The following is a 23,410-nucleotide window of genomic DNA, read 5'->3' as shown; positions in this document are numbered from 1 at the left end:
ATGATTTAGTACATAAAGAGTTAACTCCCCCTAAAGTGAGGAGCCGAGGAAGTGAGTACAATCTGGATGATGAGTTTATTCTTTTTGCGCTTCTCTTTCTCTGTGCACAAGGAAAGAAAGGCTATAGAAAATGTAGGCACCTTTTCAGTGGATGTGCTACTAGGGTCCCCACCCCTCTTTACCATTGCAGCTTGGCGTCATCACTGTGTCTGAACCTGTAAATGGTAAATGGATTACTAGTGACTTGAGTCAGCTTTCTTGAAGAAAGGTGATTTTCATTCACACCTTTGTATTTCTGACTATTGCATCTGAATGTTTGATATAAAATGGCATATTCTTTTAATTTCCTACAAGTTACATGGGCCATTTTAGTTAGAGGAAGCCACAAAGAAAAAATCAGAAAAGTATGACTAACAATAAAAGCAAAACATACTTTTTAGTCGTGTGTGTGTGTGTTTTGTTTTTTGTTTTTGAGACAGGGTTTTTCTGTGTAGCTTTGGAGCCTGTCCTGGAACTTGCTCTGTAGACCAGGCTGGCCTAGAACTCACATAGGTCTGCCTGCCTCTCCGTCCTAAGTGCTGGGATTAAAGGTGTGTGCCACCACCGCCCAGAACATGTTTATAATTTCATCATGATGATGTTATCTTTTAATATCCGGCATTCAACATCTAAGTATTAACTGGAGAGTAGTTATATCTTGGAGAAGCACAGAGCACAGCCTACTGTAATACCTTACACTTGATGATTTCATGTCACCAAATCCACTTCATGTGCATGTCTTTCAACTGAGAAAGTTCATATGCTTTATGGAGAAAAATCTAAATATTCAATAGCTTCATCAATTTTTAGCAATCCTTGGAAAGGATAAAGGCAAAATAGATAACTCCTAATAGCCACCATCTCATATATGTTCTGCCTTTAAAAATTCCACTTAATTTTATTTTATTCATGTGCTGATTCACTTCACTTAGCATTTTCAAAGCTTATTTATGTACTGCAAATTGACAATTCTTCCTCACCTTGATCTCAATAATTTTGGGAGGTGGACCTTGTTCTGTAGCTCAAGCTGACCTGAAGGTCACTATGGTGCCCGGTTTGGCTTCAAGTTAGCCATTTCCCATAGCTTCTGATGTTATAGGATTGTAAGTACAAGTCACCATTCCCAGAATATATTCTCCTTTCTTAAAACACCAAAAACTATTTTAGTGTGTGTTCCCACACTGTATCCACTCATCATTAGACACAGTTCCCTTGTTTTGTGCCACAGGTAGCCAGGCTTTACAATGGGCCAGCTCAGTTTCACCACAGAAGGGTGCTAAATGAAAAGCAGATATAGTCTCCAAGGAAACAATTTGATCTTCTAACTCTTGTCACCAGTTAGAGATGTTGTTCAGTAGCATCATATGATCAAAATGTCACAGATGCTAGAACTTTTGGTGGACTCTGAATAGTTTGCTCAACAAACCAACTGCTTTTCTAACTCGTGATTCCTGCTGAATGCTGCAGTTTGGGACAGAGTGCGTGACAACTCTATCCATGAGATGTGCCATATACCAGTTGCACTGAAATGTTATTTGGTGAAAAATAAATTTTCCGTCTTCCACACAGTTCATCCAAATGAAAAGGCAGGGTGAAAAAAGCTTAAAACAGTTAAGAAATGCCCAAAGTTAGGAGTATTGAATAAGACACTGATATTATAAAAAAATAAAACTGATCAAAGAAAAAAGATGTCTTAGAGGCAGGCATTGAGGAGTAGGAGTAGGACATTAATGACTTTTAAAGTACTCTGAAAGGAAATTTATTTACGATGCTGCCTTTGTAAGCTGTGATCCTTATGAACTCTTGTGGATTGTGCATTTTGCAGGTAGTTCCTAATCATCATATCATTCCCTCAGCCTTGGAAGATGCTTAGGTCAACTTCAACTTACTGGCCACAGATGAGAGGGATCAGGTGGAAAAAGAAAAGATTCAGAAGGAAATAAGGATAGACGCTACTGGTTATCTTAGACAGAACTTTAAGTTGATGGGATTTACTTCAACTGCTGAGCCTGGGCTTCCTAACACATGCTGGTATCAATGTTACAGGTTGTTCTCATACTACTGTATAGTTCCATTGCTTAAAGACATCCTGACAATGGCTCATTGGGGTAGAATACACACAGAAAAAGAGTGAACACAGTTACCTGATTGCTGTGCATGGAAGGGCCTGCTGAAAAAGTAAGCTCTTAGCTGACAGCTGAGAACATTGATTTAGGAAGCATCCTCACTCTTTTCGAACTCCTAAGGGTGACATGTGCCTAAATCAATTTTTGCAGAGTGATTCATACTGACCACTTTTTCTTCTATATGTTTGGAATTTTGTTGTATGCTAGGTAGAAGGAGCCTATATAACTAATCACAATGAAAAAAAAATAAAGTAAAAATAACTTCCTTTGTGAATCTTATAGATTATCTCAGGGAAGAAATGTTGAAATGTTGCAGATTACACTTATGAATTTTCATTGCTATGGGGAGACTATACCGTGGCACTTCCTGAGAGGTAGAGAGCAAAAGGAGGCATTCTTGTGAATTCTTCCACATTTTGCCTATATCCCCTTCCCCTTATTACCAATCTATACATCCTATTGTCATTTGAATAATTCTTAGCCCTGAATAGAACTATGTGCTGGGGTACATATTTTCTTATTACATTAGAAGTATAGATATGTTGAAATTACAATTACATTGACCATTGCTTTTTAAATTACGTCAGATAGTACACCTGCTGCCAATTTCTTATCTAACATCTTGATAATAAGCACATGTGTTATACCTCATGTAAAATAATTATACATTTAAATATTAATATTGTTCATGGAGATGATTAATTTCCTTTGAAATCCTAAGTATTTCAGTTGTTACATTGCTCTGAGTGCCTGAGCCTGACAAGTTGCCAATAAGATTCACCAGACTGCCAAAGAGATCTTCACATAAAGATGTTTAAGACTCTTCTTGAGGAGAACACAGTGACATACACCTATAATCCCAACGCTTGGGAAGGTAAGCAGGAGGAATTCCGGGAGTTGGAGACCAACCTGGGATACATTCTGAGTTCAGACCAACCTTAGCAAGAGAGGAAGACCCTGTCTCAATTTTGTAAAAAGACCCCTTTAAATGAATTATTATATTGGACCAGGTTAACTGATTACTAATAGGCAATGTGTTTCTTCAAAGTGAATAGACTTATATAGCCTTGAATTTTATCTGCGACAAGAAAGAAATAGTTCTATATATTTAAAGAAGTTGTGGAAGCAACTTCATAATTACATGTCAGGATGGTGTAATTTCATAGTTACCTAACAGTGTGCCTAAATGGTGGGATATAATTAGGGTTTTATGATCATGTTGAACTTTCTGAAATGATGATGCCCCCCTGACAGAATGTGGGCCTGTTATGGAACTTTAGTCCAGACCCATAATTGTATACAGAAAAATTCAAAATTCAAGCTATGAAAATATTTTTTTCACTTTCAGAACATAAATTACCTTGTGGGTCTCAAGTAGGAAAAATGACAATCTTTTATGTAGTTAATGGAGGTAGAAATGAGTCTAGACAAAATAACTTTTCTTTGGCACTGACAAACTGTTAATTCTCATGAAGTTACTTATAAACATACCTTCAGTTATGTTAGCTACATTAAAAAATTGAAGATGCAGCCGGGCGGTGGTGGTGCACGCCTTTAATCCTAGCACTCGGGAGGCAGAGGTAGGCAGATCTCTGTGAGTTCGAGGACAGCCTGGTCTCCAAGAGCTAGTTCCAGGACAGGCTCTAAAGGTACAGAGAAACCCTGTCTTGAAAAACCAAAAAAAAAAAAAAAATTGAAGACGCATACACCAAGAACACACTCTCTAATCAACTTAATGCTTTAAATTTTATTAAAACTTACTGTTATAAATTTGATTTGACTGGGTCAATGGAAAGAGAAGTTGTATTTGTGAAATTAGCTTGTTAGCATAGTACTGAGATCTTAAAGATATATGGAGTTATGTTATTGTTAGCAAATGTTTTCCTTTATAAGGAACCAGTGTGGAGCAGAGGGGGTTTTACATTGTCTGTAACTAAAGTATTTCTTCAATCGAATACAAATATACTATGCATGTAAAAAATACAAGAAAGTTTGTTTTCACTATACTTAGCACTCTCCTGCCTACAGCTACCATTTTCTTCTTCTATGGGAGAGTGCACTTGAGTGGCCCACATGCCTTCACAGCTGTGCGCAGAGCATTTCCAGCATCATGTCATCCATGCTGACTGCGCCAATGATGGGTCTGAAAAAGAGTTCAGTGATGGCGTCAGTACTGATGAATCTCAGCAGGAAAAGGGCGCTATTCAGTTCAGCTGATCTGATCTGGTATTCTCTCTGCATCATCCTGATGTGCTCGGTGAGGATCTGCTGGGTTCTCCACTGAAGGCCCTGGATGTATTTCACACACTGCAGGCCAGGCAGATCTGGAAGTAGAAAAATCGCATTATTTCAAATAGCTCAACACAGAGATCTTACGTTTTTATTCAACATTAGATTTTTTTTGTCCCTTTCCAGTTAAAAAGTGCTCAAGCTTCTTGATTAAAAGTGTTTTCTAGGGGCATGAATAACATGCTAAAAACAGACCTAAGTTTTCAGAAACAACACTTCTAATAATGAAAGAACATGCACTGATTTCTATTGAATATGCAGTAGGTTTGAGCACATTTAGACAACACTGGTGGCGAGCCAACAAAAGCACACTTAGAATATAACTGAATGCATCACAGCTCCAGATCATGTTCTGTGAAAAGATAAAGAAACTGATGTTATTTCAAGAGAAATATACCTATGAGAAATATACCAATTGATAATGATATGAAGTTTTGCCAGGTTGCAACTATTTTACCATTCCTTTCCACAATTATGCCGACTTCCAGTCATTAGATTGTAACCCTCAAAACCACCAACTCCTGTGTTTTGTATTATTGGACTCCAAGGTGATATTTATTTCAGAGGTTCATAATGAATTAAATGCTAAGGATTAATATTTTACTCACTAACCATGCTTTCAAAATTGGAAAAAAGTTTTTAAAATATGATTCTAATTCATGTTCCAAAGGGTACTTTTGGAGAAAAGTACTGACAGAAAAGTCTTTTTTTAAAGCATCTTCTTACTGGTATTAAAAGGTTCAAAGATAGACATAAAAGCATCACAGAGTGTAAGATGATTTGAAAGTAACTTTGAAACAGATTTAGTTAAATGATGATATAATTTTCCTTCCTTTTTCTACAAAATTTAACAAATTCAAATTTAAAGCATGATGCATTAAAAATCAAAACCGTGACAGAAAAGAAACATACCTATTATAGGCACATATCAAATCATAAAAAGCAACACAATAAACACTTATCTAGATTACAATTCAAACTAAAACAGTCCACGTATTAACATCCTCCCTTCTGTTCTGTCCTGACACCTAAGCTTTAATCTCTATCTGATTGTGTGTATATCCCACTGACAAAGCTTCTCTAGGTCTACTTAAGGTTTGCCAAAGCTTCGTTTTGTGAAGGCACCCAGTCACATTTCACAGCACAGTCACTGGCCCTCTCCTTAAAGTGACAAGTTCTTTTTCTTTGCATTAAAAAATCTTTTCAGGGTACAAACAAAGAGGGTTCCTTATGGCGTTCTCATTTGTTACTGTTTTGTTTGGCCCTTCTTTCCAACTCCTCTTCACATCTTCCTGTCCCACCCTGGTACTTGTACCCTTCTACCCACACAAAACTTACCTTCAGTGGAGATAGATAACACTGCTGGACTCCACAGTTTACATAGCTCCTTAGCTTTTACTTATCTCCTTATGTTAAAACCTAGTTACATGTTCATATATAATTTAAAAACTTGTGTATCTTTGTTATATATAAAGTTTAAACATAAAAACAAGGGGATACAGAAAGGTAATAAGGAAAGAGGCCCCATGTTCTATAGACGTCACACCGTGCACAAATGTGGGTGCATTATTATTATTTAAAAACATACAATTTGGCGGGATAAACTCCTATTGAGAGAGGACTCAAAAATAGAGGAAGAATGTCAGTGAGGAGAGAGAGAAGGAGGGAGGGAGGAGGGAGGGAGGAGGAGGAAGGAAGGAGGAGGGAGGAGTGTGTGTTAAGGGGAGGCAAAGGCTTTGAAACAGGGTCAAGGAAAGTGGGAAACTGCTGGAAATACCAACTTCTGAAAGCTGAGACCTTGGTCTCCACTTTGAATCTCAATAGAGCAGGATTAACAATTGCTGTAAAGAGGGAGAAAACTGTTTCTCATGTGGTCTCAAAAAATCACCTGAGCTACTTGTGTTTTGCAGACTTGCAGAATCTGGGCTGGGCTGAACTACTAACTAACTCTTGAAGGGGAGGAGCTTAGAAAGACTTATCACACCCCCACCCTCCACCCCTCCTTACCCACCCCCCCGCCCCCCCGCGGACAACACAAGCTCTTCTTAAAGGCACATTTGGAGTAAGCAGAGCGTGTGTGAAATGAGCAAAAACGGTTTGTTGTTTTTAAAAGTTATGTTACTGAACTTCAGGGGCAGCTGAAGAGGGAAGAGAGAGCCATGTCCCGCGAAGGCAGAAACTTGTGTAGCAGCAGATAATAAAAAGTAGGGGGGCAAGTAAAAAGCTTACTCCTCACCCAATCCATTTAGTATGGAGTTTCTGGCAGAAGCTCACCCACTTGGCAGGGTATTCAGGATGTGTCTGTCAGCTTCACATCAGGAAATGTCACGTGGGCTCCAACACGCCTATAGCCACTGAAAATTCCTAAGTGCCTGTGTGTAGAGATGGTGCTTTTCTGACCTGGAGAGACAGTGCACAAGGCTTACCTGGGTTAAAGAGTACGGTCCCCTTCAGATAGGCATACTCCTTGGTATCGATGTTCAGACTCCAGCACTTGATAAAGAAGCTCTTTATGGCTTGGACTGCAGCAGCTGAGGGCAGGTGCACAGCCTCCGCGGATGGCTGCTCTGTGGTCAGGGTATCTGCAGGCTCCGCGCCCTCGGCCTCCTGCTGCCTGGTAGTGAGCATCTTCTGCAGCACGCTGGGCTCAGAGATCTCCATTATCTCGAAGTGCAGGTGATCTTGGGCCAACTCAAGCATGAGCAGGGGAGCCCAACAGCTCCGTACCAGCACCAGCTGCTGATCCAGGGGCAAGATCTGGAAGCAGGGCAGGTACTTGACGAAGCGCAGCGTCTTCAACAGGCCAGCTGATGCTGCCTCGCACACCACCTGTGGATTTTTGAGTGCCAACGGACGCTGCACGCCAGAAGAGGCATCCCACAAGGGGGCCCTAGGCTGCTCTCCCGGAGCGGCGGGCATTTGATCCGCGCTCCCGGGTGTGCTAGAGGCAACGCTGCTCTGCTGGGGCTGCTCTTCACCGCACACGTAGCTGCGGTACAGGACCGCCATGGCCTGTGCACTCTGTAGCCCCTCAGGGCCATGCACACTCTGCGTACAGTAGGACAGCTGCCACCACTCGCCTCCGCGACGTGCCTCGGGAGCTTCCGGAGCCACGTGCGTCTGCTTGGCGCTAGTGAGCAAGCTGTACAAGATGCTGCCCTGTCTTGGGTGCTCCTCTCCGCAGAAGCAACAGCGATACAGGAGCGAGGGGGCCCGGCCAGCCGGCGGCCCCTCTCTGCCCACCAGGGGCTCGGCGCTGCCGCAGGCGCAACCCCAGCACGGAGCTCCGAATCGCGCTCTGGGCTCCTCGGTCACTGCATTTGACTGCTTGGCGCTGGTGAGCATAGAGTAGAGGATGCTGCCCTGGCGCGGGTGGTTCTCCCCGCAAAAGCAGCAGCGGTACAGGAGGGGCATGGCTTGCCCGCCGGGCAGTCCCTCCTCACCCACGACGGACTGAGAGCCGCAGGCACAACCCCAGCACTGAGCCCCCAAGCGCACCTTGGGCTCTTCCGGAGCTGCCTGCTTCTGCTTTGCACTCATCAGTAGATTGTAGAGGATGCTGCCCTGCCACGGGTGGTCCTCACCCGCCATGGCCCGAGGCTCCTGCTGCCCGTTCTGCCCAGTGGCTGCCGCCTGGGACTTATTTATACTGAGCGCGCACGCAAGCGCGTCCGCCTCCTCCGCCTGGACAAGGGCGAGAGGGGGACGCGCCTTTGCGCTTGAATGTGTGCGCTCCTGACCTCAGAAGTTCAAAGGGGCAAACACTCCTTAGAAGCTGGAAATCCAAGGGGAACGTCTCAGCGCTGGAGCTCGTGAACCCTCCCTTCCTTTCTCACTCTATCCTTTTTTCCCCCTACCTGGGGAAAAGTAGTGAACCTGGGGCAGCGACTTAGGGCTCTGTTCCAACTCTTGCCTTTGGACGTCTAGTCTATTCCCTTTATTGGGGGAAGAAGTGCTTAAACGGGGAAACGGTCCATTTCTATGGCATCTTTATAAACTTTTATGGAACGATCACAATTTGTATAACTTGCATTTTGTAAAACGTTTGGAAGGTGAGCTCTCATTTACTAAGACCTTGAAAAGTGTAGACCCTAGACTAGTAGCGTCAGCATCATACGCAGAGGCTGAAATGCTTTCTCTTCAGCCCCAGCCAAACTACCTGCATGTGAGTTTTAATGAAATCCATCCCCAGACTGCATATATGCACTTTAAATGTGAAAATTATTGGTGGAAGCAGTCAATAACAAATGTTCAATTTAATTCAATTAATTACCGATTGTGTCCTGGATGCCTGGGTCAAGGAGCTGGGGCAGGGGTTGTGAACAGTATGCACTTGTAGCTGAATCGTGAGAACATAATAATCGCAGGGTTGTTACTGTGGGAACTTCTCATCCTTTTGTAGAAGCAGAAAGCTGATTACTGTCCCTGTTTCAAACCATCCTAAGATACTAATGACAAAAACAAGATTCAGAAAGCCCGAATGCTGGGCATTTGTCTGGGAGCCTCCTTTCTTTAGTTTCACATGAGAATAGGGGACTCTCTTTATTCAACCGTCTGGCTTTGTGTAACTTGCCAATTCTTATACCCACAAGCCCCTCAACTTTAAGAGTACCAGCCTTTGGCGTTACTGAACAGAAAAGGGGATTAGAACACAGCAATTGGTATGGGACCTCTCTCTCTGGTTTCCATTCTCCCTCTTCCTCTTCTGTTCCCTCCCCATTCAGTTTTGTGGGGCCACGAAAACATAAGAAAATTGAGGACACCCTCAGTTTTCCTTGTTGTCGTCTTGACAATTTCATACATGTGCAAACTTTACTGTGATCATATTCGCCCCTATTACCATCACTTAGTCACCTTCTCCTGCTGATTTCCTTCTCCTCTTCATCCCAATTAATGTCCCCCTACTTCCTTGTTTTTTATTATTTATCTATTTATTTATTTTTATCTTGTTTAATGTGGATCTTGTATGGGTACCCATAACTGCTATGTGTTCAAGATGGCGATGGTTTTGTTTTGTCCAAAAGAGTTTCGTAACATTCTTCTCTTACAGTCTTTTTGCCATAGCTTATGTAATACACCCTATGTCTTGGAGGCTTGATATGGATGTCACATTTAGGGCAGAGTACTCAACAGTTAATTCGTTTTCTACCTTTGATAGGTCCTATGCCACAGAGGTTTAATTTCTTGCCTCGGCATCTAATGAACTCCATTTAAATCCTGATTCTGTTATTTTGTAGTTCCATGGCCTTAGGGAACATACTTCTTATTGTTGCTATAAAAAAATTTACCACCAATGTAGTGGTGTACAGCAACACAAATAACATAAATCTATCATATGACAGTTTGAGGAACCAGAAATCCAAAGTCAGTTTTACTAGACTAAAATTTCAGAACCATTCATTTCTGGTGGTTCAAAGGAAGAATCTATTGCCTTGCCTCCGCAGGCTTCTGCCTGCGTTCCTTGGCTCTTGGACACATCAGTCCCTCTTCTGTCTCCATATTAACCTCTGATTTTTTATGAAAGTTTGCGATTGTGTTAAATCCACCTACAAAATCCAGAAGGATATTGCCATCTTAAAATCCTAAACTTAATTACGTCTACAAAACCTCTTTCACTCCATAAATAAATTCACAGCTTCTTATGACTAGAGCCTGCACACCTATGGGGGCCCATTGTTTAACCTACCATAGGAAAGTTCCTCAGCACTTTACATGTAAAAAGTGGACAGTAGTATCTGGGATATAGTTCTTATATATGAGTTCATTTGTTTAAAATAGAAGACTATTAAACATGGTAAGTCTCAGTTTTAGGACAGCAGGGGATACATTATGGAACAAGAAGTAATACTGAAAAGCACTATCATAACGCTGTCTCTCTTGCTGAAGCTCCTCATTCTCCATTCAAGCATTTGTCCCCATTTATTCTCTATATCCCCATTTCCAGATTCAAACTACTCAGGGGTATGGCACAAGTAATAAAAACCCAGAGACAGAAACTGGGCTTCAACCTGAGGGTCAGAAAAGCAAAACAGTCAGCCACTGGCTCTTACCTCTACCTCAGTCTGAAATGGAGATCCTGAGATCCTCCAGGAGTCTCAGAATGAGGCTGAGACTGAGAACTGTCTCCTCCTGTTTTATATTCCTTTCTGGGGCTAGGATTAAAGGCATGCACCACTGGGATTAAAGGCATGCACTGCCCAGTTTCTATGGCAAACTAGTGTGGATCCTGTGATTAAAGGTGTGTGTTACACTGCCTGGTGTGAAAGACTGACCAGTGGGACTGTTTTACTCTCTGATCTTCAGGCAGACTTTATTTATTAAAATACAAATGAAATATCACTACACCTGGGTTGTGTGATCTACAAGAAGAATTCGTATTGACAATGTTAACTCATTGCCCATTCCATTACTGTCATTTTGAATATTCAAGCTCCTGCATTAATTATACATGATATTGCTGCTTAACAATCTTTTTTTCTTAACCCCCAAGCAGCCTAGCTAAAACACAGGCTACCCAAGTCTTTAACCTTAAGGTCAAAATGCTAGTTATAATTTTTTTCCAGACAAAGTTTCTCTGTCTAACTGCCTCAGTTGTCTTGGAACTCACTCTGTAGACCAGGCTGGTCTCAAACTGAGAGAGATCCACCTGCCTCTGCCTCCCAAGTGCTGGGATTAAAAGTGTGCACCACCACCACCTGGCACGAGTTATAATTTTATTTTCTTCTCAGCCTCTGATGATCTGTTTATTTAGTTAAAGGATGCTTAGCATTTGTCTCTCTCAATCCATATCAAAGATGCTTGCATACAAGGAATCTGTCACTCCGTACCTACCAATTAGTTTAATGTTCTACATACAGTAGATCCTCAAAAATGTGCTTGTTGGGTAACTTTAACTTTGGAAAGAAAGAACATCGTAATCTGACAACATAAAGGCAGCCTGTTCCTACACAGTCGCTGTGTTGCTGACTCTTTAGGGAGGAAGCAGACTTTGTTAGATTCATAGCTCCTGGTACAAATGTTGTTACAATCCGTACAGCAAAGCAAAAAGAGAACTGAGTTAGCAGTTAAAAATTAGGACTCCTCTGTTCTCAAGATATAATGGGCTCTCAAAGTGTTCTTTGATTATTATTATTAAGAGATGTGAATTATACGGAGTCATGACCTTCCTGAGACAATTTTATTAATGCACTTAATGTATTTTATCATGCCCACTCCCCATATTACACTCATTTGCTGTCCTTTCTTCTCAGTTTCATACAAGAAAGAAAATGTGGCAATCATCATGGCTTATTCTGTCTGACATGTTGATTTTCCTTCCATTATTTTTTTTCTGCAAACAATATGATTTCATTTTTCTTTATTTCTGAATAAACTGCACTGTGCATGTGTGCTACACTGTCTTTATTCATTCATCCAGTGATGGACACTGACACTGGTACCATAAGCGTTATTATTACAAGTGCCATGGTAAGCGTGGGTATATGTATCTCTGTTTCCCACTGAATTTGATTCCTTTGGGATATATGCCTAGTAGTGTCAGAGCTTAATTATTTGGAAATTCTATTTTTAGGTTTTTTTGCAGAACCTCGATACTGATTCCCATAGGGGTTGAATTAATTGTCACTACCACCAACCCTTACAGGTTAGGTTTTTCCTGTAACTTTGCTGGCATTTGCTGTTTTCTTTCATCATAAGAAACATTATTACTGGATGAAAGAGAGCTTCAGGGTAGATTTACCTTGCATTGTCCTGATGTCTAAGGACATGGAGCTTATTTCACATATATTTATTGTGTTTCTTTTGAAAACTGTCTGATTGGATCATTTTTTATTAATTCATTGGATTATTTGGAGCTTGGGTATGTAAAATTTTTAATTCTTTATATAGTTTAGATATTGAGCCATTGTCAAATGCATAATTCAATTCAATGAATCACCCTTAGGTTAGCTTTCTCTGTTATGAAATGTGGACAAATTTCTATAAATCAATATTTGACATGGGATTCTCCTCTATCTCTGCCTACTTTGTTAAGCCTTTAAAAGACTTCTATATCTTCTTCTCAGTCTGGTGATTTATAGAAACGTTTGCTGCCCCTTTGTTAAGTACAAATGGGAATATAGTAATCTAAATGTATATTGTGTCTGATGTTCTGCCATTTAGCAGAGTAGTACGTAAAATAAAACATTGCAAGCTATTTTTTTTCCTATTTTTTTTTTTTCTGAAACAGAATCTGATATATCTCAGGCTGGCCTCAATCTGCTGTGTGTAGTCAGGAATGACCTTGAACTTCTGATTCTCCTGCCTCTGCCTTTTGAATATTTGTATTATAGGCATGCATGACTACAGTAGGTTTGAGCAGGGCAGGGGACTGATCCCAGGGGCCTTAGGAATGCTAGGCAAATTGTCTAACAATTAAGTTACAGTCCTGGCTGTGAAGTAATTGTAATATGTGCACCTTAACTGAATGCCTTTCAAGGATTTCTTTAAGAATATTTTGTTTTATTTACTGTTTTAAAATAGCCTAGAAACTTAAACCCATTTTGTTTTACTTTAATTATAGATAACTCTTACGTATTTGGTACATTTGAGTCTGGATTTTACGTTAGTGTATGTGACTGGAACTTGAGAGAAAGGTTAATTTGTAATGTGCTCATTGTTCCTGTTCTTTCTCAGTAGCTGAGTCTTCTAGTTTTTTCACATTTTCCCTTGAAGTGGTGATCTGATCTTCTATTTGCAACTCTGAAGGACTTTCTGAGCTCTTTGGATTGACTGTTTCTAAAGAGAGATTGCCTGTTTGTCCTTCAGAAGTATTCATCCTTGGAAATGTCAGGAGAAAACTGACTTCATATTTCCACTTTCCATTTTTTTTCGAACAAATGGCCCTTGGGAAGCAAAATCATCCAAATACACCAGTGTGTTTTGCTAGCCTGCTGGGCACTACAGGATTAGCAAAGACATAACCTTCTAAGGCAGACACAGAATTTCTCATTTCATTTGTTCCATAGTCTCCGGCCACTATGATAGTAAGACAAAAGGACACTTATCAAATTAACCTATCATATGCTGAGTCTGTCCCTAACTGCAATTCAGATATCAACACCGACTCATTGTGTGATGACCTTGGCCAGTTGGACACCTGCTTTGTGGAATCCATTATCTGTTCCAACTCAAGGTGGGAGTAAAGCTGTCCTGCCTGCCTGAACACAACCTTCAACTTCAAAGTCATGCAGCTTTCACTAAAGGATGTAGGAGTCAAGTCCAGGTGGGGATAAGATTGGATAAAATTGTAAAACTGACCTTTGCTGGTAAACTATGTGACCTTAGAAGACAGGATGATTTGAAATTTGATCCAGTTTTTAAACCTGGGCTTATCAGATTGGATGCCATCGACTTCAGTCCTTTTAGTAAATGGGTGACAGGGAATATCAGTGGTGGTTTCTTTATTTTTCAAGGGGAACATCATGTGAACAGTATTATAGAATTAGAGTAGTTCATAAAACCCATATTACCTTCTAGATGAGCTATCAAAAAAGTAATCAACCATCTTAAGGGTTGATTCCAGTTGCGAGTTGAAATTAGAACTTTCCTAATCACTGTGATCCTGAAATATTCTAAAAGCAACTTTCTGTTTATTGTTGCTCTCAGTGATTGACGGAGCCATTATGGGGCTGATAAGAAGCCTGGCTCTAGAGGAATTCCCAGGAATTCACAAGGATGACCCCAGGTAAGACCCTAAGCAATAGAGGAGAGGGTGCCTGAACTGGCCTTGCCCTGTAGTCAGACTGATGAATATCTTAAATATCACAATAGAACCTTCATCCAGCAACTGATGGAAACAGAGGCAGAGACCTGCATCGGATCACTGGACTGATTTCCCAAAGCCCAGTTAAAGAGTGGGAGGAGGAGTGAGAATATGAACAATGAGGTCAAAGACCATGATGGGTACACCCACTGACACAGTCTACCTGAGCTAATGGGAGCTCACCAACACCAGTGGTACTGAGAAGGAAGGAACAAGCAAACTACCCCCTCTGAATGTGGTTGACAGTTGCATGGCTGGGGCACCAGGATTTATCCCTACTGCTTGTACTGGTGTTTGGGGGAACCTATTCTTTTTGGAGGGATACCTTGTTTAGCCTAGATATAGTAGGGAGGGCCTTGGACCTTCCCCAGAGCAATGTGCCTTACCCTCTCTGAGGAGTGGATGGCGGGAGTGGGAACTTGGATTGGTGTATATAATGAAAAGAGATAGTTTGTTTTCTTTTTCAAATGAATGAATGAATAAATAAATAAAAGCAAATTTCTTAATCAAACAACCACCAAATGTAACATTCGTCAAACTGATTCACTTTTTACTAAGTCTACTGATCTTTTTTAATCCATATTCATGACAGATGTTGGTAAAAGTATCTATTTGGTGAACTTGGCCAACTTACAGTTTTGAAAATGATTGTCTCATTGACTTGGCTGTTTGCAAGGAGACCAATTCAACTGATAGGACAAAGTTAGAAAATGGTTACTCCATTGACATCCAGGGTTTCTGATAGCAATTTTAGTGACAGACTCCTGTCCTATATGAGGCTGTAATTCCTAGGAAATTTTGTTTTCCCCTCTGGCTTTTCTTAGCAACTTATTCTCCGCACTCATCACATCTACGCTGCCTGTGAAAAGGCATATTGAAAGCACATATAACTCCAGAATGCAGCAATGAGCGAAGAATTTCTTCCATAGTTACTTCTCCTTTAATTTCATTAAGTTGCTCAGCCTTTATGCCTTTCACCTGATTGTGTGTTTTTTAACAATTAAGTCAGTCCTTCAGTGTGTTGAATACTGATTGCCTGTCTTAACAAAATCAGCTTTTAGTTTAACTGTCAGTACTGTGAGAGCAAACACATTTTATTTACTTGCTCAGAATATACAAAATAATGTTATATATCTTTAAGAAACATTAACAGTACCTCAGAAATGTGAATTGTTAGAGCTAGATGGTGAGTTAAGTCAGTAGCATTAGGTTTTCTGAAGTTATGTTTCCTAATTATACCAAATTTGTGCACTGAAAAGGCTCTATACGTTTACATTACAAATGTGCTGAACAGTAAGAGATCACTGCAGTCCATGTAAGCCATTCAGGCCTCGTGTCAACAATCTCATTATTTTCTTTGAGTAAACGACAGAAAACATAAATGAAAAAAATCACCAGATACAGTTCATTTTTTTTTGCAGCAAAGCAAATTGTGGATAATGCAGAGAACTAGAAATTTCACTTCTAAGCTGTTATTTTTGCCATGATGAATAGTTGAGTTGTAAAAAGAAAGAAAGAGCCAAAACTAATTCTAAATACCCCCAAACAAACTGACTTTGCTCAAGGTCTCAGAAACAAGTTATGAGATGAGAACTTCCCTGAGAGATGATTTCCGGAACAATAGTGAAGGTATAGGAAATATGAAATTGGAACCAAGGAAACACCAGAATGATAGTGTGTTCCCATGGCCACTATTAAAGGAACCAAAGGAGTTTCTATTGGTATTCCAAGAGGTGTATAACAGAATGCTTTCCAGAATTATCCACCACAAAGAACACTGAATTAGCAATAAGTTTCTATTCCATTAGGTTAAAGGTCCTCTTCAACTATGAATTTACGGTGGTGCAAAATAAGTCAGTATGAAGTAAGTCACAGTGGTATGAGGGGGACTAGTTAACCACCTGCACTATAATCAGAGATCTAAAACAGAAGAAACTAGGGAAAGGATGAGAGGCGTGCCAGGGGAAATTTGTGGCCTATCATCCAGAACTGGTTGCCAGGAGATGACTCCAAGTAGATAGGGCACAGTTGATTCAAGTGATACAATAAGCACATTGGCACGCCTCTGCTGAGCTTGTTCACTTTTGAAAACCACGTTGCCATTATACTCTAAGATATTCAGGTTTTTAAGGAAGTGGGACTTCAGGGGAGAAAGGAGGCAAGAACATTTACCCATAACTGGATAATCATTTCCCCTAACTCTTTTCCTTTCTCAACCCTCCTCCTCCAGATGATGAAAAAGACAATTTACAAACAATATAATAGTCATTTCATGAACCAGCTCCAACTTTGAAAAATTCAGAGTTGAGGAATTTCTCAATACCTTGGGTCTATGTACACAATTTTGAGATGAAACTTTGCACAAACCTCCTCTAGACTTGGTTACACAGATTATGTGCTAAAATGTGATGTGGGAAGCCGGGCAGTGGGGGCTCACGCCTTTAACCCCAGCACTGGGAAGGCAGAAGTGGGCAGATCTCTGTGAGTTTGAGGCCAGCATGGTCTACAAGAGCTAGTTCCAGGACAACATCCAAAGCTACAGAGAGAAACCGTGTCTCAAAAAACCAAAAAAAAATTTAAAAAAAAAAAGCCAAAATCAACAACAAAAACACCAAAAATCAAACAAAAAAAGTGATGCAGGAACCCTAATCCCTTATTTTAATGTGAGTTATCCTTGACTTATGCCCCCATAAAAGTATAGCCCTTACCATATTAAAGGACCTGACTTTTTCTTTCCAACTCTATCACTTGCTTTTTATGCCCTTGTTATCTGATCTCCTTGACAGTCCTCAAATTATAGCCTCCCACATCACTTGACTTCTTACTGCCATCAGGTCTTAGCTACACTCTTACGTATGCTCTTCCTGAACCCCTAGTCAGAAATGCCACTTCTTCTTTTTATTTATTTATTTATTTATTAAAGATTTCTGCCTCTTCCCCGCCACCACCTCCCATTCCCCCCCCCAATCAAGTCTTCCTCCCTCCTCAGCCCAAAGAGCAATCAGGTTTCCCTGCCCTGTGGGAGGTCCAAGGACCACCCACATCCATCCAGGTCTATTAAGGTGGGCATCCAAACTACCTAGGCTCCCACAAAGCCATTATGTGCAATAGGATCAAAAACCCATTGCCATTGTTCTTCAGTTCTCATTAGTCCTCATTGTCCGCTGTGTTCAGCAAGTCCGGTTTTGTCCCATGCTTTTTCAGACCCCGGCCAGCTGGCCTTGGTGAGTTCCCGATAGAACATCCCCATTGCCTCAGTGTGTGGGTGCACCCCTCGCGGTCCTGAGTTCCTTGCTCGTGCTCTCTCTCCTTCTGCTCCTTCTTTGGATCGTGAGACTTCAGTCCAGTGCTCCATTGTTGGTCTCTGTCTCTGTCTTCTTTCATCGTCTGATGAAGGTTAATATTCAGGAGGATGCTTATATGTTTTTCTTTGGGTTCACCTTCTTATTTAGCTTCTCTAGAATCACGAATTATAGTCTCAATGTCCTTTATTTATGGCTAGAAACCAAATATGAGTGAGTACATCCCATGTTCCTCTTTTTGGGTCTGGCTTAACTCACTCAGGATAGTGTTTTCAATTTCCGTCCATTTGTATGCAAAATTCAAGAAGTCATTGTTTTTTACTGCTGAGTAGTACTCTAATATGTATATATTCCATATTTTCTTCATCCATTCTTCCATTGAAGGGCATCTAGGTTGTTTCCAGGTTCTGGCTATTACAAACAATGCTGCTATGAACATAGTTGAGCATATACGTTTGTTGTATGTTAGGGCATCTCTTGGGTATATTCCCAATAGTGGTATTGCTGGGTCGAGAGGTAGGTTGAACCCGACTTTCCTGAGAAACCTCCACACTGCTTTCCAAAGTGGTTGCACAAGTTTGCATTCCCACCAGCAATGGATGAGTGTGCCCTTTTCTCCACAATCTCTCCAGCAGAGGCTATCATTGGTGTTTTTGATTTTAGCCATTCTGACCGGTGTAAGATGGTATCTTAATGTTGTCTTGATTTGCATTTCCCTGATTGCTAAGGAAGTTGAGCACGATCTTAAGTGTCTTTTGGCCATTTGAACTTCTTCTGTTGAGAATTTTCTGTTCAGCTCAGTGCCCCATTTAATAATTGGATTGATTAACCTTTTACGGTCTAATTTCTTGAGTTCTTTATATATTTTGGATATCAGACCTTTGTCAGTTGCGGGGTTGATGAAGATCTTCTCCCAGTCAGTGGGTTGCCTTTCTGTCTTAGTGACAGTGGAAATGCCACTTCTTAACTCTTGATCCTTGCTGCCTGATTCTGTCCTCAGTTTTCTTGGCTGCTATTACTGAGCACATTTCTTCATTGAATTATTTTTTGATTAGTGGACTTTACTGTAAGAATATTCATCCTATGAAAACAGGGACTGAAGCACTCTGTTACATTTCAAGAACTAAGAACAGGTCCTAGAGTATGGAACACGATGGATAATGTGGCCTTATTATTCTCCCTGCACCCATACCTGCTCTTCCTCCGTGTCTGCCCTCTCTTCTTTTTCTTTTTTTTTTTTTTTTTTTCGAGACAGGGTTTCTCCGTGGCTTTTGGTTCCTGTCCTGGAACTAGCTCTTCTAGACCATGCCCTCTCTTCTTTATGAGCCTTGTTCAGTGCTCTGTAAGGTAGAAATTACCTTTCTCAGCAAGTTTTACATTTTTTTTAAAGTGTATTTTTGTTGTGTGTTTTGTGGATCATGTTTTCTTCTCTGGTAATTTATTAATGTAACGATATCCCCTTTCCATCTTCAAAACTGCATTCAAATCTCTGTTTAATAGTTATAATGGACTTATCACATTTGTACTATTTACTTTATCACCTCAATAGAATCTCATGAGAAGAGGGAAATATATATATATATATATTCTATCTTCATACTTGAGACATAAGGTCCTGGATGACAGGTATCTGTCTTTCCAGATCTCTCTCTCTCTCTCTCTCTCTCTCTTTCTGTGACTGTGGGGTGTGTGTGTGTGTGTGTGTGTGTTAACTTACAACAGAGCTGGGCATAGTGGCATACACCTGTAATTCATTCTCTTAGTTTGGGGGAAGGTGCTGTGACTGAAGGATCACAAGTCTGAGATCAACCTAAGCTACACAGTGGATTTGGGGGCAGCATAGACCAGATATGGCTACATAGTGAGACCCTGTTTCAAACAAATTCAAAGCTTAAAATGAAAAGATATACGATTGCATAATACAAAGGACTGTTATAGGGGCGTAGATTAAAGCAACCTCTGAATTCCACAAAATTCTGAATGTTAGAAATTAGTTTTACAGGACAGTAAAATGATGCTTCTGTTATCTTCTTATAGGAAGAGTTGTAATGGATGGACGAAGTTACAGCGGGGTTAGATCCTCAAAACTGATTCAGTAGTTATTAAGCAATATTAGCATTTAATGTTAACATTCTGCAAGTAGGAGAGAATGCATGTGAATGAGATCTGAAATATTTTATAATAATTCTGCTAAGATTCCCAATCCTCGAAACACTACATTATATTCTGGTGTTTCTCTTGTATCTAGGTTTTTGTGCAAGAAGAAAGTAGCTTGTGTATTACTGGAATCTTTTAAGTCTGTAAATAAGCTTTAATTTCATAATAAATGTCTTCTTTTTAGACAGCAAAAGTCATACCAAATAGACTCAACTTGTTAAATGGGCTGAACTTGTTTAGCATCTGTTAAAAGTTCACTTAAGGTTTTTATTATGATTATATATTGATTTGCTAGGTATCCTTTTAAAGTTCTTTGATTAAGGGTCAGTAGAGCATAGCCTTTCACATTTCAAGGCCATTAAGTCCTATTAAAAGGGTAAATTGTATAATGCATTGCTTCTCTCTGTGCAAACCTCAGCTGTATTTTATTAAAATGGAGCATATAGTGCTTTTCACTAGCACTCAGTCACTTACATATAATAAGAAAGGGAGGCCCAAACAAGTATACTTAAGTAAATTTCTAAATATAGCCTTAGAGTCAGAGGAGGAAGTACAATATTCTGCGATATCACAAATTATAGTATTTCATTTAAAACAATATATTTTATACACTTTTAAAACTTCATTATATGAAATTCTCATAGAATTAATTAAAATATTAAACCAAGAAAGTAAAATACTTTATGCAAAAAAGGGAGACTCTTACAGACTGTTAAGGAGATTGCACCTTAGTGCAATTATGGAAAGCAGTATCCATGTTCCTCAAAAACATCGTACATAACTACTATATCGTCCCCAAAATACCAGTACTGGATATGTATCTATAGAAAATGAAATCAGTCTATTAAAGAGATATTTATAATACTATAGTTATTGAAGCATTATTCCTTGTAGCCAATACATGGAATTAGTGAAGATGGTCATCTACACATAAATGGGTGAAAGCAGTGTAGTACTCACACACTGGGATATTATTCATCATAATAAATAGTGAAATGCTATTAGTGGCAGCATGGATAGAACCAGAGGAAATAATTGAGATATAGACAAATTCTGTATGTTCTCACTCACGTGTGAAAACATGAATTTTGATTTCATAGAAATAGAGTAGAAGACTGGTTACTTAAGTTTATGCATGACAGAGGGAGAGAAAAATAGACAGAAATTAGATAATAGGTACCAAAACACCATTGCAAAAGATTAAGTTCTGATATTTTACATCATAAAGTGAGAATTATAACCCAAAACAATTTATTATGGATTTTAGAAAGAGCTAAAAGACAGTATTTACAAGGTTACTACAATGAAGAGTGGTAAATTGCAGATGGAAATGTTAATTGTCTGGTTTTATCAGTACATATATGCATGCACAGAAATATATTCTATACCATCAATACATTTAATTATTGGGCTAAGTAAATGTTCTAAAATGCCTCTATAATATAGATATTCATAACACACTATGTTACATTAAAGTGTGAGGATCTCTCTGTAAACCTTGACTTTTCAAATACATCTGACTTTTGGTATTGTCTGGAGATCTTATAAAATTACTGAGGCTCTGGTTACATGAAAACAGGATATGCCCTGGACACAATTTGATAAGAAACAGACCAGACAAGTAACCCCAATAAACAGCTATATTTGAGAATAATAGATGTAAAAATAAAACCCAATATTGTCTTTTTTGTATTATAATAATGTAACAAAATCATATTTCGAATAGGGAAGTCTTCATAAATCAAAATTAAAATAATATTTGTAATTAATGGGAATAGTATATCCTATGCCTACATCTATATTGTTCAGGTTATCATATTAGCAAAATGATAAGATGGGACAGAAATTGTGGTACTAGTGAGTAACACTTGAAACTTAGGGTGATGGACAATTATACTAGACCCTGAGAAGTAACAGAACATAGGGTCTTCATAGCAAGAGTACACTATACAAAGTAATATAGAAAAAAGTCAGTACTAAACTCTCCCTTGGAAAATATAGATTCCAGGAAACTACAAGTGAATCTCTTGTGTTCTAACTTGTTGAGAGCATCCATATACTTACATATTACCTAAGGGAAGGCCAAGTCCTATGACTGCCTTAGCTTGGATCCTCATCATTCCACCAATGTGGCAGCTATTACAAGGAAGGATGCCTCAGGTTACCTGGACAAGTCTGATGTCAACAAAACAGGATATGTAAGCCTCCTAGTAAAAGAAAGGCATTCTCATGTTATCTAACACAGTACTACCCACACTTCAGAAAGTTTCTGTTCCTCATGAAATGAATTTGTATCATAGAAACTTACACTCTTCATTAAAAATGTATCAATGTGTTAAAATATTAATAATAGTCTACTATCAGCATAAATTTTGAAATAATGACACTTTCTTATATTAAAAAATTCACTCCTAAACTTTAACTTTAAAGCTGTAGACCTAAGTCTCGTGGTAGCACTATTTTAGCTCGCACAGAGAAATACAGTAATCCATTGTCAGGGCTAGTCTTTAATAACATGGAATAGCAGAGAAAGGAAAAGCCTTATATAAAGTTCCCCTATTGTATACAAGCAATTCATGGTTCAACTATATTCACCAGTCTTCTCATATTAAAACTACAATCCTCATGTTCAGCTCTCCGATGACACAAAACCACTTGCACAGAGTATGATCAATTGTTTTTCTCATTACTCCAAAAAAAGAATAAAAATATAATACTGAGATCAGAGTCAACTAGTCAGATGAGATGGGTCAAATTTTCACATTTTAAAATCAGGATCTCTAGCATCCCCCTGCTCAATACAAAAAGAGTTTTGAGGTCCTGGTTTTGTTTTCCATTTTCCAGTCAAATGAGTTAACAGGCCTTAACTTTTTTCTTTTCTGTACTAACATTATCTAAATAAGCACTTGATGGAAGAAGAGTCAACTCTGCTTCATAAATGCTAACAAAAACAAATCGAGGAAAATAAATTACTACTGATATATTTCTCTCATTCTAAATGGAACATGGTTGTACTTTGGACACATTCATCCCATGGTATATTAATTTCTTAAGGTGTGATGAATATGTTATTTAAGTCCCATAAAACCTACCATTTCTTCTACTTTACATGTTCCATGGATGGTTTTCTATGGTGTTCTGTGCCTATTAATTCTATGATGGGCCTCAAAGAAACTGTTCTATCCAAGAGATGCTTAGTGGAATAATTAATTTAATTAGGGCACCTTGCAGGAGCATTGGTGACATTTAGGTGGATAAACTGCCAAGGAATGCCTTGTATATGTTTATATGTCTGTGTTGTGAACACTACCTATCCCCTATGATTTATGCACCAATCCAAATGCCTATCTTAAGGGGAGGATTCTTGTAAACCCCTTATGTGTTCCTTCATGAGTTCTCTCCCTTCCATGTCAAAACTTCAGTGGTCCCAATCTTGTACTGATCTTCTGTGAGTCATCACAGTTGCTGAGAGCTCAAATGGAGCATAGCCGTGTAATGCCTGGATGTTTTACAACAGTATAAACAAAACAAAACAAAACAAAACAAAAAAAAACCCTGACTCTCTTTTTTCTTACATTTATAGACATAAAAACATTTAAATTGACTATTCTGCAACAAATAGTATGGCAGAAGAGAAATTATGGAGTCAGCCATGATTTTTAGGTTTCTACCAAACTAAGAGCATATACTTTAAG

General features: G+C 39.3%; 1 protein-coding gene across 1 annotated transcript; it reads right to left on the bottom strand.

The window, feature by feature from the left end:
* Positions 1-3,952: 3,952 nt before the first annotated feature.
* Positions 3,953-8,045, bottom strand: Nr0b1 (nuclear receptor subfamily 0 group B member 1). The gene is made up of 2 exons (XM_057760287.1): positions 6,881-8,045; positions 3,953-4,489 (listed from the first exon to the last, which is right to left on the bottom strand). The coding sequence occupies exons 1-2, from the start codon at positions 8,043-8,045 to the stop codon at positions 4,245-4,247; spliced, it is 1,410 nt and encodes a 469-aa protein (XP_057616270.1). The 3' UTR covers positions 3,953-4,244.
* Positions 8,046-23,410: the final 15,365 nt, after the last annotated feature.

Source organism: Chionomys nivalis, chromosome X (assembly GCF_950005125.1).
Source record: "Chionomys nivalis chromosome X, mChiNiv1.1, whole genome shotgun sequence".
Classification (NCBI taxonomy): Eukaryota; Metazoa; Chordata; class Mammalia; order Rodentia; family Cricetidae; genus Chionomys; species Chionomys nivalis.
Note: the sequence above shows the minus strand (reverse complement) of the source record. Positions and strands in the feature narration are given on the sequence as shown.